Source organism: Sturnira hondurensis, unplaced genomic scaffold, assembly GCF_014824575.4.
Source record: "Sturnira hondurensis isolate 20B ecotype Veracruz unplaced genomic scaffold, ASM1482457v3 Scaffold0000780, whole genome shotgun sequence".
Taxonomy (NCBI): Eukaryota; Metazoa; Chordata; class Mammalia; order Chiroptera; family Phyllostomidae; genus Sturnira; species Sturnira hondurensis.
The window spans coordinates 22,814,597-22,833,976 of NW_028073411.1; the positions used below are offsets into that span (position 1 = coordinate 22,814,597).

Sequence of the window (19,380 nt, forward strand, 5' to 3'; positions counted from 1 at the left end):
CATTCCAGTTGTCGGAGAACTCACCAGAATGCGGGCGGGGCAGAGTGCCTGTGAATTTCAGTTAACTGCAAGGCTTACTAAATATACGTGTGGTCTTGGGATCTTGTTATTTGTTCTATCCAGAGAGTCTGATTTAACAGTTTTTTAATCAATTCTTTGGTTGCTTAAAAGCTTGTTTAGCTCCTCTTCACCAATGCATGCAAGGGTATGATACCAAAAAGGAAAAACCCCTATCTTAGTTTAAATCTACCCACAAAGGACAGTGGGGGAAAGTCAACAAAACTCCCACTGGTAAAGACAAAGGATAATAAACAGTGAGTCAGATTCCGAAGTTGGAAAAGATGAGGCAAAACAAACCTGGATCAGCCAGATGCAAAGTAGATGTTTGCTGGGAGTTCAGACCCCGAGGCGAAGGGCCTGAGAGGGCAGAGCAAGTGCAGACCCTGTGCAAGGACGTCTTGCTGAGAAAGCCTTGCACCCAGCCCTCACTCTGCACTGACAAGCGGGGGGACCCTGAAGAGGAGACCCTCTCCTCTCTGTGGGGTGAGGAAAGGGTCTGGAGAGCAAGCAAGCTCCTGAACCAGCCCCACTGGCCTGGCCAGTGCAGAGCACAGTGCAGAGGTGCTCTGCGGAAAGTGTGGGGAAGACCTCGGGCAGGTGCGGCAGTAGGAAGGCTGCAGGAAAGGCGTAAGGAAGCCTGGTCGGCCAAATTTGGGACCAGAACTCATTAACCAGGTAATGTGATGCTCTCCAATAATGCTGAGCACCTGAGGCGAGCAGCGAGGGGAGCCTGGAGGACAGTGGGGCCAACACCGCCTGCCCTCCAGGACACCTCACAGGTACCCACCCATGCCATGTGCCTGCCTGGCGCTCTGCTAGGCACTGGCGTGGCGAACAGGAGAAATGGGGACCTTGCTTGCCCTCCCGGTCCTTCCAGCCTAGGAACACAGGAGGGGATGGGCACAGGTGGAGACCCCAACTGGCACTGAAACACACAGCAGGGCAGGTGGCAGGATGTGCTGCAGAGAAGGAAGGGAGTGCTAAAGGAGCAGAGGCCGGCGGGGGGCGGGGGTGAAGGGGCTACACTTGTAGGAGAACAGAGGCAGGAAGGTATGCACTGAGAAGAGCAAAGAGCTGGAGGAAAGGAGTCCATGGGCCAAGCAGCCCCCAAGAACGAGGACAAACGGCTCTAGGCAGGGCAAGCCGGGAGCCTGCAGGGCGCAGGACAGCCTGGGTGGCTGAGCAAGGAGGGCCAGAGGGGTCAGGCCTAACTTTCTCGGCTGATACTCAAAGCCTCCCGTGATCCTGAACAAACTGCCTCACCTCTTTGGAGCCCTCCAAAAACCCCCGTTTCCCACCCTAGTTCTGCGTGCGCACTCTGGACAGTGCCCTGCCACCATCTCTCCGGACCCCCAGTGGCAGTGAGAGAGGGAGGGTGGAGAGAGAGGCTGGCAAGGCAAGGTCCTTTTCCAGGCTTCCTGCCAGACCAGAAGGCCAAGGCCACAGCTCTGGCCCCAGGAAGGCGCACATGCAGCCCCTCAGGCAGCAGGCAGCCGTGGCCTACCCCAGTGCTCCCTAACTTCACTGTACATTCTGGCACCTGGGGAGCTGTCACTGGATTTGGTGGCCTGAGGTGGAGCCTGAGCTTCTGCACTGCAGACCTACTCCCAGGGGATGCCTCTGGTCCACACAGAGCAGGGAGGGGCCTGCAAGGATGGGAACAGACCCAAAAGAAGCTGTGTAATTACTGTCACTCAGGATTTGGAACCAGGATGCAGATGGCCAGGATGTGTCTGGGGCAGGCTCCAGGGAGGCCGCTGAGGCCACATGAGGAGTCAGGTGGTGGCCACAGGCACCCCCAGCAGAGCAGGACCCCAGTCTGAGGCAGGAGGAGGCTGGGCAGCAGAGCAGGCAGAGGGCAGGGTGGAAGGCTGGGGCCTCAGCAGGACCCCGGGTGGTTCCTGCCCAAGGGTTCCAGGTGTCCACTGCACAGCAGGTCCCGCGTAACCTCGACAGGCTCAGGGACTGAAGCAACACAGTGTGCAGTGAAACTAACCCCACCACAGGCACAGTGACTCAAACTGGAGTTCTGCTTCCATGATGTCTCAACAGCTTCCAACGAACAGTGCTGTTCGAGGACCTGCGGCGCCTGGCCGCCTCTTCTGCAGCCTGAGAGCAGCTACAGGGAAGGGCCTGAACGGCCCAAGTCCAGGCACCTCCCGGGAAGGCCCCGCACTGACTGCAGCTGAGCAGAGCAGGGCAAGGGCACTCTCACTTGGAAACGCGTGCAATGTCAGGGCACCTTCACAGGCGCCCTGCTGGAAGTGTGTACGTGTGTGTGTGTGTGCGCGCGTGTGCACATGTAGTGAGCAGCATTAAGAAAAGAAGATACAACAGTCGAAAGTCTGCTGCTTCCATTTCCTTCACTTTACTTGTCATCCACACTGTCACAAAGGCAAACAGGGAAGAGCCGCCCCTCACTCCTGCAGGGGCAGCAGCTGCCAGTGTTGCAGAGCCCACTCTGGGCTGGCCTCCGTGAGGCAACACGCAGAGGAAAGTAGGGTAAGGGCCTCGGCCCTCAGAAAAGAAACACAGACCAGTGAAGGAAGGTGTCTAAAGAAGGAAAGAACCACAGCCCTTGCTGGTGTGGCTCAGTGGGCTGAGTGCCGGCCTGTGAACCAAAGGTTTGCAGGTTCAATTCCCAGTCAGGGCACGTGCCTGGGTTGCAGGCCAGGTCCTGGGTTGGGGGCGTGTGAGAGGCAACCACACATTGACGTTTCTGTCCCTCTCTTTCTCCCTCCCTTCCTCTCTCCAAAAATAAATAAAATCTCAAACAAACAAAAAGAGAACTACAGCAACAGTGCCAGCAATGCCACGAGGGAAGCCAGGACAGACAGAAGAAACGGCCTCACTTTCGACTGTAACAGCAGGCTTTTCACTCCTGTGCTTGTGATGAGTAGAGTATTGTCCTTGATGAATAATTTTCATTGTTCAGCTCACTTAAATCATAAAGTGAAGCAAGAACATATGTTTAAGTAGGAAATTTTTAAAAACTGACAAAGACCTAGCAGTCAGAAGGCTCTTAAAGGCTTACCTGGTTGTTTATCTGCTTAAAACTAGGGCCACACCTACGGCACCCAGACAGATGCAGCTTTTTAAAGGGCCCGATTACACTCTGACCCATTAGGCACAAACGGGCTCAACCCAACTGCACTTAAACCAGCCTTCTGTTTTAGACAACATTTAAAAAGTATCTCCATCCTGACGGCCTGATTTTTTTCAACTTTAATTAAAGACCACTTAGACAAACAACCAATTCTTGCTATTCCCTGGGGTGTAGCTTAAAACAGATTTTTATGTAATTACTAATAATGACTAGGCAAACACAAGGAAGAGGTGTATAATAAAGAAATAAAGAACTAAGGGTTATATAAAATACTTTATTCACTGTATTCAGAATATTCACAGAAAGGAAAATCCTTTCTAGCCCCAACATACTATACTGTTGCATTCTGTTAATTTCCACCTTTTTAGGTGCTTACACCTATTATACTATTCTAGTATTTTATCAATGATCTTTTTGGTACCTATTCTTCCTATAAGGGTTATAGGAAAATAAAAATAAGCAAATGTGGTATTAAATAAGAACCTAGACAATTTTAACTGTGAAAAAATAATCATAATTTGGAGTCTTCATTTGTTATCCCTAAAAACGTACAGAACACACACGCCGGACGCAGGGGTGTGCCAGCACCAGGGGAGGGGATGAGCCAACAGGCATTGAACCTGCAGCCTCGTTGTGCTTTCTAGGACACGTTAATCTCTGCTCACGGTTATCACATAAATAATGCTAAAGAAGGAAGGTAGTCCTTGAAATTGTAAGGCAGCAATAAAATGCTAACTTCTTTTCCAAAAGGGTAACAATAATCAAACACAATAGGCCCCTCCCCCATAAAAAAATCCTACAGAGAAGAAGAACAAAGCCCGGAAGAGAACACAGGCGCTCTGGCTCTCGCCCTCCTGCCCCGGAGACCCCGCACAAAGGGTCTCCCCCACCCTCTTCCTTCCAGCCTCTCGGGGCCAGGCCTCCCTCCTCCAGCCCAGACCCCAGCAGCCTGCCCTGCCCCCCACCCCCACACAGATGCCCTCCGAAGTCAGGATGGCCTGCTGTGGGCCGCAGCGACACACAACCCACAAAACCCCAGCAGCCCACACTAACCCAAGACGGGGGGTTTGGGCACGGGACCTACCTTCTCCGGCCCTCAGTGCCCTCATGGGCACCACGGGGAAATGGCGCCAGGGTGAAAGGGGCTAAGAGGTTGATCTCGCCACCCTGCCAGCACTTACTGAGCACTCCGCAAGTGACAACTGTCACTATCACGGCTGCTTTCGCTATTGCCAGGAAGCTTCTACCGACACCCGGTCCTGATGAGCAGCCACAGGGCTTCCCCCAGCCCAGCTCAGGCCACACGGCACTGTGGCTGTCCTGCTGCCCAGGCCCACGTGAGGTCGGGAGCTCCTGGAGCCTCGGGACTGCGTGGCTCCATTTTTGAGCCCAGGAGCTGAGCAGAGTCTAGCCCATGACAGCCACTCGGGAGAGGTTTGCTAAGCTAAAGGGAGTGATGCGGAGTGGTCATCCCTGTCATGTGAATAAACCCCGTGCTCACACACAGGCTCTTCACACCGAGCACGAAGCTGACACACACACAGTCAGAGAGGCCGGGTCTGCAAGGAAGCTGACAGAGCGCCCACGAGTGGGCCTGGACATCATCTGTACACAGATGGCCAAGACCTGCTGTTACCTGGACAGGCCCTGAGCCAGGCCTCAGGGGAGCTGGGACCCCCAGGACAGGCTCCTGCTCCCAGGGCAGTCCTAGCAAAGGAATGTGAGGTAACAGCACAGCCTGGCTCCACCAAGGGAAAGAATGCGGCCCTGGGCCCCACCCTGCCCCTCACTCCACACCGGGCCTTCTCCCACACGGGTGGGCCCTGTGGGGCACCGACACGGCCTGCACAGCGGGCAGCCTTCCGAGGGCACGGAATTGCTCACATGCCTGTACTGGGGCGAAGGTCACACAGGTATGTGTGTGTGTCAAAACTCGTGGGAACACTCATTACAAACCTGTGCATTTTGTTGTGTATAATGGCAGGGGGAGCGGGCAGGGACACAACCAAGCTGTTCTCAACTCCTCCGGGCTTCCTGAGAGCCCTCCGGAGGAAGGAGGGCGGGGGGCTGGGAATGGCCAGGCCCAGCCTCCGAAGCATCACTCAGCACCAAGGATCCTGAAAGCCGCAGCACCAGCTCCCTCAGGAAGCCCCACCCTTGAGCTTCACAATCTCCACTCAAAGAGTGGGGACACTCTGCCCTGCACCTACTCTGTCCTGCCTGCTTACCTCTGTCATGAAAACTCTACTTTCCAGACAGCTGGCCCCTTCCTCTCAGCACTGTGTCACTAAAGGCCGGGTCTGTCCTCTCGTGTCCCCCTCTCCAGCAGTTGGCATAGTGCTGGGCACTCAGTGTGCCACTAACAAATACCTGTTTCTCTGGTGATAGGCTTAAAGGTCACCTTCAAAGATAAGGAACATTATCTCACCTTTAGATAAATATGTTACTTCTAAGTAAGAATAATGTCTGAGTTACATTAACTCGAAAACTCTGTGCAGACTTCAACTACCCTTTTTGGAGACACACAAATCCCGCTGTCACGGTTTCCAAGTCCCCAGAAGCCACACATTCACGAGGCCGAAAGGATGGCACTACAGCTTGTGCCGCAAGGGCCGCCAGGCCTCAAGCTCTGGGGCACAAGTCGTACTCGCAGCGGTGTGGCAGGCGCTTGTCCCAAACACACAGCTGTACAGGCCACGCCGCCAGGTCCCCCGAGTGACAGATCCTGGCACCCTGCTCAGTGTGAGGGCATGCGTGTCTGAGCAGGCACACATCTGGCAGCCCAGGATGGCATCTGAAAGACCCTCTTCTGAGCACGAACCACGGTGCTGACCCAGAACCTCCAAGGCTGGGGTGGCAGGACACACGGCAAAAGCAACTTTGACAAAGGGGTGATGTTCCACTGGAGATCTAGGTTTTCAAGGTCTGTAATTTGAATCTAATATTCGAACCAGAAATCATGACATGCAAGATGAGTGTGGAAATGTCTCTAGGCAAGAATATGTCATGTCATGAAAGCAAAACTGGTTTCCCTGAGCTTGGCCGTGGACTTGAAATGGCTGAACAGCATGCGTCCTGCCTGTGGTCTTAACGCCACGTGCGTGGCGTGGACACTCGGTGGTTCCGGTGCCTCTGGCAACAACCCAACTGAGGACGTGGTGGAGACCTTGGCAGACTGGGGGTGGGGGGTGCAGTGAGCAGGGCAGCCAACTTGGAGCCAAGGTCAGGCAGGGGCCCCAGAGGCTCCAGACGACGAAGGGTGATGTGGTCTGTAGGCTGCACAAGGCCCCCCGCACCCGGCCTTCCAGACGCCACCGTTCCGTTACAAAGAGCTCAGTCTCCGCTGCACGACCTCTGAGGCGCCACACCCACTCGGACTCTGTGCATCTCATCACAAAGGCTGAACTCTGTGTTTTCATCTCTTTTACACATTTACATAGTCACCAAATGGTGCACACACACTTCTAACAAATGCCAGTTTAATAAACGCAGCCTCCGCGAGGGTGAGTCATTGGAGAAAGCGTAACAGTGCCTAATTTTCTAATAAGGCCAAGCTGAACTGCCCATAGAAACTATTAAAAGAGAGTAATACACAAACATAGAACGCCAGTTATCTTACGGGAGAATTCTAATCACAATTCTGACTTGACAACTGAAATCTCAGAACAGTTTGTCATACAAGGTCAGGAAAGTAACAGCTCCCCGCATCTTCACCACGTCGGCCCAGCATTCTCTCCTCGAAACTACTGGACGTGGCTTTTTGAGACTGAACACAGATCTGTCTGAAGGGGAACACAGACAGGGCACGTTTCTTTCTCCCCTGGACGTGCTGAATGAAACAGCCACTTCTCCCTTTTGGAAGATGTTCTCCAGGGGTCCCCAAAGAGGAACCACAAAATTCTAACTCTGACTACATTCGGGGACCCCGCTCCGCCCCTAGCTGGGAGCCTCAGGCATTCCTGGGCATGGGAGAAAACAGAGGCAGCTTCCCAGCGAGCAATGGAGGGCTCGCCGCTGCCCACCCATGCGGAGCAGCGGGCGCTGCCCCGGTGAGCACGGGGCTCTGAGACGTTCTGTTGGGGGCGGGGGAGGAGGAGGATGCAGCTGAAAGTTGTCAGGACTGGCATTCCAGCAGAGGAGAGACACGCCCACTGCCGCCCGCTGCCAGAGGCCTGCCAGTCTGATTCTTCCTGTCCACACCCCACCGCCCACTGCCTGCCCAGCGGTCCCCAACCCCGCCCACACTGCCCAGCCCCCAGGCTGTGGAGCTGCTGGTGTAGGCTGCAGTCATTCCCTGCCACGAAAAGGAGGGAGCACCTGCGAGAATTTCTCATCCAGCGGCATCCCGAGCCCTCGGTGGGTCCCTCTGCCTCCAGGAGTCTCGGGCCCTGACCGCTGGTATGGGAGGATGGAAGCTCGGCTCCCACTGCCCAGCCCCTTCACTCGGCCACTGAAAGGGTTTGTTTTTCAAGTTACCTGCTGGATTTTTCCAGTAGGTAAATTCAACACTGTCACTAAATCTTACCAAGTAAACAACAGTGAATCATTCCCAGAAATTAGTCTCACATTAAACCAATTATTCAAATGCTTGAGAGTAACACGAGCTAAGTGCCGCATGGGGAAGGATTTGTAACATAAGATGCACAACAATACAAACGGTTCAACCTCCAGGGGACAACTGCAGCCCCCTGCCCACCTCCCACAGTCACCTCTGACGGGGCACTGGCTGGCTCTCCGCAGGGCTCCTCGGGGCCCTCGCTTCAGCCTAACAGCCTCCGGAGGAATGTCCGGTCAAACAAATCCTGGAAATGCCCTTTAAGAAGTTGTCATACCTAATTAGCTATTTTCTTTTAATGCTAACAGTTTACTATAGTTCAGTTTTTTTAAGAAAGATATCTTTTTGGAAATGTCAGTCAAGGCTGCACTCAGAATATTAGTTACTTAAAATAGTTTGGATAAGCAAAGAAAGTCCTAGTTGAAGCTTATTTACAAAAGGCGTCTTTACTCCTACACCTGAAAGATCCATTTGGAGGCTGCACGCGCACACCTGCACAGCAGAAACCGGACCTCCGGTGCCCACGGGGAGGCCGGCTAAAAGCTCCTTCGTGCCTGTGGCTGCCACCACTCCCAGCAGACAGCTGTCACAGCCAGCCAGCCCACGCCACGCAGCCCAACACGGAAGAAGGAGCCGGAGTGGGAGTGGGGGCCACAGAGCCTGGTCAGGGGGCCTGGTCTAGGCCAGGCCTTCCGGGTTCTTACGTGGCTCCACCACGGGCTGGCTGTGTGTGATCTTGGGCCTCAGTTTACACATTTGTGAAGTGGGGACAGTAATGCTGCCCACTCCAGGAAACGCTGACAGACGAAGGGGGAGGGCTTAAACATCTGTCCCACAATAAGCACTGGACAATGCTTGCCTCCACTAAGATTGCTCACTTTAGACCTAATTTACTTTTCCAGGCTCTTGAAGGTTGGAATTTTATATTTTCAATGTAAGTGGCCAAGGAAACTGATGCCTTTTCTCCAAATTAAAATGTAGGCACTCCCAAGTGCAGGTAAACGATCGCTATCGGTGGCACAAAGGGTGAGCGGGGACAGACTGCCGTGACTGACCACAGCGTTTCGGCTTCCTGAGGAAGGAGGCTGGGTCTCCTGACCATCTTCACGGCATTTGCTCTCAGGAAAAAACAAAAATGCATGACATAAATATGTAAAAGACTGAGAAAAGCTTCAGAGGGCCCTAGGAAAATTATTCCCATGCAAAAATCCCACGGAGAAAGAACTACTGAGAGAGGAAGAAGGAGGGGAGATGACAGGAACAGGTAGGGGGACAGCAGTGAGAAAAATGACACCCCAAAGACCAGAAGTAATAAAAACAATCTGAAAGAGAAACTAAGTAATAAGTAAGGCTGAAGACAAAACATGGAGATGGCACAATGAAAGAGTAACTGGACGGGGGGAAGAACTCGAGGTCGTATTTAGAGATAAACAACGCTTCCCCGACTCTCCCACAACTCAAAGCTCTGCCTGTGGTATCCAGCGCCCACCAGCATGGCCAACAATGCCCGGCTCTCCAGCCCCGTGCCCCTACCCTGCCCTTCTGCACCCCCCTCCCACCCCACGCAGCCCAGGTGAGCCCTGCACGCAGCAGGTGATCCCACACACCTGCTCACAGGTGCTGCTCTGCCTGCAAGGCCGGCCCCATCCCACCTGCCTGCCTCTCTTTCATGTCTGCTCGAACGCTCGGACCTCAGAGGGTCTTCCTGAAGACCCACAGTGAGCCACTCACACTCAGCACGTAGCACGCTGCTGAGTCCTCTGCACACACTTCTCATTCTACTGCCAAAACAGGCCCTTTCCCACCCATCTCCCCTTTGCACTGAGAATTGCTGGAGGGAGCCCCGGCCACACCCTCTGCTGCACCCCCACACCTGGAGTGCCAGCTGGTGCGCACGCAGCACATAGCAGACACAGATCTACTGACTGGAAGCTCTGCGCGCGGTGCTGAGCAGCACGCTCATTCCTATCTAGAGTCAAAATTGTCCCTGACTTTTAACTGCAAACACAGCAGCAGATTTAAATCCAAACTAAAAGCCACAGCTGGAGGCTAAATCTCATTCTTGGTCCCTTAGAATGTGATGGGTATGAAGTTAGACTCCATCAGAACAGAACAAGAGACACAAGAGGCTTGTAAGCCAGTGTGGCGTAGGGGCACAATAGTGACTTCTGGTGATGATGGAAAAAAAGTCCTTTATTGGAACGTGACTTTGATCCTCCTAATTTTCAGTACTGCCAAGAAAAAAAAAACCCTAAATATGCTAGAGATCAAAACTGTTTTAGATGTGTGACAGATAGTTCCATTTTATTTTTTTATAAAAGGAGAGAACTCTTAAACATTTGAAATAAGAGCACTTTTTCATTTAACCAAAGAAATGAAGCCTGGGGAGACAGAAAGAAATTTCACAATACCCAAAGCACTCAAAGTGTCATTAGGTTGGGACAGGGAACAGAAGCCTCCCACCCACACGCACGCACGCACTTGGCGTGGGCGAGCACACCCAGGTCGGGACACCTCTCAGCCAAGGCTGGGTGTGAGCCCGGCTCCCTCGATGGGAAGGGGGTGCTCAAAGCAGAGAACAGTCTGCAAGTTCTCTCTCTCTCGCGCTCACACACACTCTTCACCGCCGCCTAGCAACCCCATCTCAACTCTTAATTGTTAGCAGATTCCATGCTAATGTTTCAGTTTTTCAAATCTTCCAATTAAAAATATAATTGAATTGTAACTATCAGAGCCCCGGGCCTTGGCCACGAAAACGTTAAGAAGGTGTTCTACTATCAAAGGAGGATAAAGAATTATTTCAGTCACTAATGAACTATGCACTCCTCTTCCAATCACAGAGGAAAACAGGAATTCTATACACATGTCCCTTTCCTTTTAAAATAGTATGTTTTTATTAAAGTGACTCACGTTCACTATGAAGACTACAAAAATTATACAGTAAAAAAAAAACCAATACTTAATTGTACCAGCCAAAGATAACTATTATTTTTTTTAAGATTTTATTTATTTATTTTTAGAGAGAGGGGAACAGAAAGAGAAAGAGAGAGAAAGAAACATCAGTGTGTGGGTGTTTCTCGCACACCCCGCACTGGGGACCCCACCCACAACCCAGATACATTCCCAGACTGGGAATCAAACCGGCAACCCCTCCCTCCACAGTCCGGCACTTTATCCAGGAGAAAACTGCTATTATTCATGTAGTAGTACATTTCTTTGGGGTCATTCTGTCACCACAGGAAAATCTGTGGACCTTAACAACACATATAACACAGATGTAAAGTACACGGAGGTCGGGCCTGCCAGGCACAGCACCGTGCCCAGCTGGAAACCACCAGTGACCATGGCATCACGAGCACTCACGCCGTTCCCTGAAGACACACGGCTGTCACTGCACGTGTATCACAGGGCCATGATGCTGAAAAGCACTTGCAGCTGGGGGGAAGCGGCTGTGGTGGTGGGGCCAGAACTGCCGAGAGGAGCCTCAGCGCACGCGCACCTTGCGGGCCGTGACGGAGCACTGTCTCGCACTTCACACAGCTCACCCGGTGGCCAAGTCACCACCCTTTGCCATGACCCCTGAGGCGAATGCTTTCAGTTGGGTAAACTAAGTCACTGGGAGGCTGAATAATCTGCTCAAGATCACCCAGCTTCTATTATTCCACAGAAGCCGGGTTTAAACCTGTGTGGGCTGATTCAAGCCCAAGTCCCCCATTTATTTATAATCAAATCTACCATAATTCTTGTCATTTCTAACGCAAAAACTTTCTTGCTTATTCTGAAAAATCAATGAGTCACTACTTCATGGTTACATCTTTAACACTGTACTGTTTAATCAACCCCAACTTTATTTTGGCATTTGTTACAAGTGAGGCTGACTTTTCCCAAACGGCCAGTTCCTTACCCCTGGTTCAACTTTAAAGTGAGCTCTCCTTTCTCTCTGGGTCACTGGGCCATCCTCATCGCCTGTTAACTTCTCGGCAGACCGTTTCCCTTCCAGGAACCTAAATCCTGGTTTCCCCCCTCAGTGGGATTTCACTGGTCTGGCAATAAACAAACCAATGAATTTAAAAACTAACATCCTCACAGTGCCCCGTACTTCCTTCCAGGAACAAGGCCCACCTCTCAGCTATGAGGCTGCCTTCCCCTTACTGAAGTCTCAGAGTGTCCTGGGGGGGTGCTGTGAAATACTCCCGTTGCCTGTGAAACAAAACACCCGGAAAAGTGCCGTTACCTGGACGTCCCCACGTGGCACAGGGAGGAGCAGAGTAACAGTTAAGAAAACGGGCTCCCGGCCTTTATAGATGCTGGGTCGCTGTGGCCAAATGACTCTCCTGGGTCCTTTGGGTGCGTGGGACATGAGTGCATCGTGTGTCTCAGACGCCGCGCGTCCCTGGAAGGCGGTTCTCTACCTGCCTGTTAGGGAAGGCAGACCCCACTAGAGAAGGTCAGGCCGCAGGGAAGCCGTCCAGCGAGAACTGAGAAACGTAGCTGCTGCCAGGCCATTTCAAGTCGGTCCCATGTGCGCTCTCACAAAAGGTGTCCATCTAGGAACTCACACAAAGTTGGTCCGAGGTTTCAGAAGACGAGCCTCAAATGTCTTTTTTTGGTGAATATGGAGCACCATGGGAAGGAAGAGCTTGGACTTTAGAATCAGAATTCAGCCGGTGACTGCTCCAGGTGAGTAACCGAACTGCTGGAAGGTTTGGTTCATCAGGAAAAGAGGCACTCACCACCTGTCCATCATTCCTTCCACTACATACTGAGGGGTGGCGGGTGTTGAACCAGAAACGGTGTGTTCCATCTTCAAGGAGCTCACAGCCTCGGGAGCAAGACAGTGGTGGGGGGAGCCAGGGGAGAGGCACAGGGTCCCCTGCCTAGTCAGCATACACCAATAAGTGATAGTAGTAAATTGTTCCATGTTATGGACCTGTTCAGCTGATCCTTCCTTTTATTTTTTTTATTATTTTTTTAAAGATTTTATTGATTTATCTTTAGAGGGGAAGGGAAGGAGAGAGGGAGAGAAATGTCAATGTATGGTTGCCTCTCATGTATCCCCTGCTGGGAACGGCTGGGAATTGGCCTGCAACCCAGGCATGTGCCCTGACTGGGAATCGAACCGCGATACTCTGGTTCACAGGCCCACACTCAATCCACTGAGCTACGCCAGCCAGGTGATCCTTCCTTTTAAATGATGGTACACTACCCTGGACAATGTGGCTCAGTTAGTTGGAGCATTATTCTGTGAACCAAAAGGTCATGGGTTCAATTCCTGGTCAAGGCATATACCTGGGTTGTGGCTCGGGTCCCCAGTCAGGGCACACGCCAGAGGCAACTGATCAGTGTCTCTCCCTCACATCAATGTTTTTCTCCCCCCTCTCTCGTCCCTTCCCCTTTCTAAAAAAATGAAAGAATGAGTGAATGAATAAATAAATGTACACCTTTTCTGCAAATGAACAAACTGATCCCTCCACGACAAGACAGAGAAAGGAGGCTTTGGGTCTTCAAAAAAATCTGCAGCTGCAACCAACTCAACCTCAACGTGTGTCCCCCCGACAGGAATTTTAATTTCATTTACTGTAACAGGAACTGTAAGTCCAGGAAACACAGGGTGACAGCTTGATTTATGAATTTTGACATATTTCTTGAACTGGGATTACACTACAAAAGAAAGTGGAATTCTAAGCAAGTCAGATCTTGCCTATACATTCAATCTCCAAATCAATAAGCTGGGACTCCATGCAACGTCTCTCTGACAGGGGAAAGCACACAGCCTGAGATAGGCCGCGTCCCCGCGGTTTACAAGTTCCTTAGCTGCGCTCGGAAGCGAGCTAGAACCACTTTGGTGTCCACACCAAAAACACTCGAGCTCTTTATGAGGTTCTAACAAAAGCCAAATCCAACTGAGAAAGCACTTGTGGTGAAACTGACGAGAAGAGGTGCTGTTTGCTTTCACTTTACTTCCTCCAAAAAGTCCCGTCTATTAGAAAGTAATGTACACAGAGTAGCAAATGTGGGGATGACTTTAAACTTTGTAAATAGCCAGAATTTGGAGGGACATTAATTTTCAAATTTATTTTATTTTTTACCACGTCTTTGTTTGCAAAAATAGGATATTTTACAGAAAAATATCCTTGAAAAGGAGGGTTATGTTTTATTTGCTTTATATTTTCAGAACCTAAGCTGTGCTCTGTATGTATCCGCCACTCAACAAATATTTTAAAAACAAATTCAAGGCCCTGGCTGGTGTAGCTCAGTGGATTGAGCACGAGCCTGCAAACCAGAGGATCGTGGTTCAATTCCCAGTCAGGGCACATGCCTGGGTTGCAGGCCAGTTCCCGGCAGGGGACACACAATACATTGTGTGTCCTCGGCAGAGGCAACCATACATTGATATTTCTCTCCCTTTCTCCTTACCTTCCCCTCTAAAGATAAATAAATAAAATATTTAAAAAAAACAAATTTACATTTAAGAAAAATTTACTGAGTGCCTACTATGCAGCAGGTACACCTTAGTCTTGGAGGTAAGAAGGATAAAATATTTCAATGAAAAATGTGTCACAAAGACTCTTTACGTATGTAAACAACCTATCCTCACACGGGTAACTCTGGATCGAAGTGGCCCGATGGCTGCACTTCCATGAGCTCGCCAGACAGTGCCACCTGCCCTTTAAATGACATTGTGCCTGTGACAAGAGTGTCCTGTGTGCCTCTGTGTGAACACATGGGACCAAACATGCGTGAGTGTGAGGAGTTCTTCCCGTCGGGGAGGAGGAGGGGAAAGAGAACAGCGCTTCCATAAAACCTTGGTGGGAAGGATTCGACAGCCAAAAACCATGGACGGCCCATCTTAGTCAAGGCAATGTCTTTGGAAGAAAGAGAAGACAGGCAATTTAGATCACCTGCCTGTCTACTCTGGAAAAAAAAATGCATGTAGCTTTGTTTTTAAAAAAAGTTTGATTTTCTTTGCTAATAAAGCATTCACTTAAAGAATTTATGACAAGAGTGAAGAAGAATGGGGAAGGAAAAAACAAACCATACATTCCTACTCTAACAAAGAAGCCAAAGAATGCTTTCTTCGTGTTTACAGCGTGATGCCGTGGGCTTCCTAAGACAGAAAGCAGAGCGGAATCTCCGCGCCTGGCGCACAAAGGTCCCGGGTAAACCGATCACCACGGAGGTGGTGAGGAGATGCCAAGGGAGCTGAGCACCCACACAAGGAAGACAGAGTCGATGGGTGTGGAGAGCACCTCCCTCCCGAGCTGGGGAAGGGAGTGGAGCCCACCCTTCACAACTCAGGACACAAACACTACAGCCCGCCGTGTGCACAGGTGCAACAGTGCGAGACACCAGGGCAGACGGGGTGACACCCGCTGCTGTGCGGATTCCCCATCCGAGGCTGGCACCTGACTCTCCCGAGTCTTGCCTGAGGACAGGAGTAGAAAGGAAGCAGGTCACCCTTCCTAGGACCACGGAGCCCCTGGTCGTCGGGCTCTCATTCCTGGTGAGGGCCGCTCCCGGCTCTGCCAGTGCAGAGGGTCACACCCTCCCCTGCTCCTGTAAAAGAGGCCTCCAGACGTGGATCCCTGTGGGATCTGAGCCTGCACCTGCATGGGCTCACCTGGGAAGGTGACTGTCTCCTCCAGAGCACACAGCACATTAAACCACTGTCTCCCTCAGCCTCGGTCTCTTCACTTAAAAATGGTGATAATGTTCTTTTCAGCTTTTTCCACAGAGGTATTGTATGGCTCCAGTGAACTAACGCGGATGGAAAGGACTCTGGAACAGGGAGAGCACCAGGAGTTGGAAGTGCACCATCCGGGTGGACACCACACCCGACGCACCGATAAACTCAGACAAGCACAGAGACCCTGGAGGTTCGGCTAGCTTCTGATCCAACCTCGGAGCACTCAGGTGAAGCACATGACTCCGGGAAATGTGTGTCACGAGCAATTTTAGAATTCTGGTTCCAAGCAGCAAGGACGGTCTTCAGATGCTCTCAGAGCGAAAGCTTCTCAGGTGGAGATGCCTGTCTGTCTCATCCATCCAAGGACCCCCAGGCAGGGCATACTCCCACAGGACAAAGGGATGGACGGGAGACAGAGACATGTGCATCACCAGACGGCCACACTGTGCTTGAGAGGTCTGGCTAGATTTCTTCAGTTTCTTAAACGTCCTTCTCCAAATTCTTGGAAAGCTCCCGAATGAGAGGCGCCTGGCACAGGGGAGAGAGCCCGGGAGCTCGCAGCAGCCAGACCAGTCTGAATTCCCCTCTGGGCTCTGCAGCTCACAGACTGAACGCGGCTCCCTAATATGGGGTCAGCAGGCCTGCCCCACAGGACGGGATGCATGGGTTATACCAATAATACCCATGACTCACTAGGCACACCGCTGGGACACAGCACACACTAAACAAACCCCTTTTTCTTCTGGGTAAAGGACGGACTAAGGCTGGATGATACAAAATCCCTCCGACTCAGCTCTTTAGTCTCAGGGCTGAGACAGAGCTAAATGTGGGTAGAAACAGGAGAATCCATCCGGACAACCCAATGAAAACTGAAGGCTGGTGATAAAGCTTGTTGTACAGTCACCATTTCTCCCCAAGTTGCAACAGAAATCATGCGAGTGCGTGTGAATTCCACTCCTTGAGTGAGCAAAAAAGCTGGTGTCTATAACACTCAGCTGAAATCAGGTTTCGACAACCAGAGTAAAGAAGCTTCTAGCACTTTCAGAATAGGACTGTGATGCTGCGTCTGATTCTTCGGAAGGAGAAAAGAATTCTCAAGGTAATGCTTCCAGCTTGAGGCCTTTTGTTGGCACAGAAAAGAAGAGGGGAGAAACAGAGGCACTCCTACTCTCAAAGGACAAACTCCCGGCCTTCGAGAGAGTGCGTGCTCAGAGAGCGGCAGTCCCATGAGCAGCGGCCCACGATGGGAGCACAGCGCGGCCCCCTGGGAGCCCCACGGCCGCGGCAGGGCAGCACGAGTTATTTCATAAGACTTTTAAAGGTCCTACATTTTATTCCTGTAAGAGGCCAATCCAAAGAAGCAACAAAAGAATAGTCAAACAAGAAAAAGTACCTCCTTTGTGCTCCTCAAGAAAGACCGTCTTGGTCATTAAAGGGGCAAAGTGTTTTACTCTGTGTAAGCTCCCTCACAAAGAACAGGCCGGTGATTTCCCGGGGGATCAGCAGTCCTCCACTCGCACCTGCGAGGACACAAGGAGGAGCGGGAACAGAACAGAACAGGCTGTCCAGCACTTGGTTCTGCGACGCGTCCCGCGGGCGTTATTCCATTTTCGAACGCTGACTGATGTGTGACCTCAAATTTGAGCAACTTAAGGCGAATGTTCTATTTTCAATCTTTTGTCTCCTCTGCTCTCTAGACTGGATCATGTCTACTGACTCCTCCCAAGCACTCCTCCCTCCACTGACTCCTCCTCCCTGACTTTTCTTTACTCCGGCGTCCCTACTGAGTTGTTAGCCTCATTCAGTAAATCTTTAAATTTTACTTTGGATACCATATTCTTCAGTTCTACAATTTCCAGTTGTTTTTTTTCAATAGTTTCGAGTCTTTGCGATATGCTCTCTTTTCATTCATTAAAAGCATATTTTCCTTTACATTCTTGAGCACAGTTACAACTGCTCTAAAATCCCTGCCTGCTAAGCCCAACACCTGTGTCACTCACTGCACGGCCGATCCCCACCAACAATCTACTCTTCTCCTGAGAATTTTCCCGTGTCGAGTGAGTCTGGACTGTGTGCTACACACTGTGAGTGCTATGCTGTGGAAACTCCACATTCTATTTGATTCCTCTGAAGAACTTTGTTATTTTTGTTTCAGCAGGCAATTATCTTAGCTAGACTTAAGCTGTACACTCTTTAGAGTGACTGCTCCAATCTCAACACAATGATTCTACGCTCAGCGTAGCTGTGCGCTGCCTGCCCCACATGTGTGACTCGGGCACCAGCAGGGGTGTAGGGGTTGGCACAGAGAACTTGGGGCCTGCTTTATCCTCCCCAGGATTTCCTCCTTCACCTTCCAATGGCTGTGGCTGCGTCAACCTGTCGCTTGATTCTTTAAGCTGAAAGGTCTGTGGACTTTCTCAGTTTTAACTGCCCTGCATGACGCACACTGTGCCTTGTTCCAAGTGCCAATTTGACTCTAAATCTGCCCTGTGAGAGTCAAATTTGAGTGTCTTCATGCAGCTGTCTTATGTCCAGAGTTCATATAGTTATTTGTAGGGAGATGAGTCTAACAGTAGCTTACGGGGCCAGTAACAAAGCAGAGCTGGAACAACTTAGTTATTCCACCTGATTCTCTCTTTTCCTCACCACCTGGGTGGTGGGGGCTAGATTCTGGGAGAGCCAGTGGGGCAGGCTCTTTCTGATTCATGCGCTGTCAGCCGGGCAACTGAGAAACTGACGTGATGAAGAGTCACTCCCAAGGCGACCTCAGGGAGTCTGTACTTCTTATAAGTGACTGGCTTCTTCGAAGGCGCGAGAAGTGGGGCCTGCCAGGACAGCCTAGGCTTTAACTGAGATGGCCCAGGGTCACTCCTACCATATCTCACTGTTCAAAGTCACCACAGAGCTTCAGTCATCCTAATTCAAGGGACAGAGAAGAACATGCCAACCCCTCATGGGGGAGTGGCCAAGTTTCACTGCATGGAGACACACAGAATGATAGACATCTGTGAGGCCATCTTGAAGAAACGTGATCTGCCACACGCATACTCTCTATGTGACAAAGCAACACAGATGCCGCTGAAGTGAAGCTCGAGGAAGACACAGGCAAGTCAGTTCAATGGGAAACATGTGGGCCTGTTCTCCTCCATCTTGTTTCTTCACTCCCTCATATTAGCAACAAAATGATCTCTAAGCGATTCAACATAAAATAGGCTTCTAATGCAACCTGCTGAGTTTCCAAAGATTTAATACTTACATCCATTTCAAACTCCTAGAAAAAATGCTTATGACACACAATCATGCAAAATGAAGAGTGCAGATATAAGTTAAGGTGTACCTGTTTTTTCTTAAGATGATGTCCATAATACCAATAATGACTACTGTTAGTGTCAACTGTCTGTTTGACACTTTCTAAGCTTTTGAAATTCCTGTTTTTACTGACTGCCCTCTACGTGATATATAGGAGTGTGTAAGTGCAGAAGCTTAGGGTGAAGACTGACCACTTACGAGGAAGGAGACTGGCTCTGACACGTTAAGGACAAACGATGCGAATCACAAAACCGCGAGCACTGGCACAGACAAGCACAGCCTGGTGCTCCCCTGCAGGCACGCGTGCGCACACACACACCCTGCAAGCACCTGTCTAAGCGCTTTAAGCTTTCACTGCAAAACGGCAAACAGATTCCAATTCTACGAACGACACTGTCGATGAAGTCGCGTGTGTGTGTGGCCCTCGGGAAGAGGTGCTCGTACCTTGTCTTGGTTGTCTTTCCTCCTGTAGCACATGTTCCCGATCAGACGGAGGAGGTGGGACTTGAAGCCCTCGGCCGCGCTGCGCACGTCCCCTCCCGCTCCCACGCAGCTGGGGGCGCTGAAGACGTTCGCGCCGCCATTGCCAGCCACACGGATCAGCCGTAAAAGCTCTAGGACAGAAAGAACAAACTTCACTTCCATAGAGAAATTTTTAGTATT

The 19,380-nt window shown here is 51.0% G+C and overlaps 1 protein-coding gene across 1 annotated transcript in view; it reads right to left on the bottom strand.

Annotated features, from left to right (window-relative positions):
* Positions 1-19,380, bottom strand: part of ATXN10 (ataxin 10) — a 135,022-nt gene that overhangs the window by 51,346 nt on the left and 64,296 nt on the right. The window contains exon 9 of the mRNA XM_037049527.1: positions 19,162-19,331. Coding sequence (XP_036905422.1) covers positions 19,162-19,331 — 170 coding nt within the window. The remainder of the gene's footprint in view (positions 1-19,161; positions 19,332-19,380) is intronic.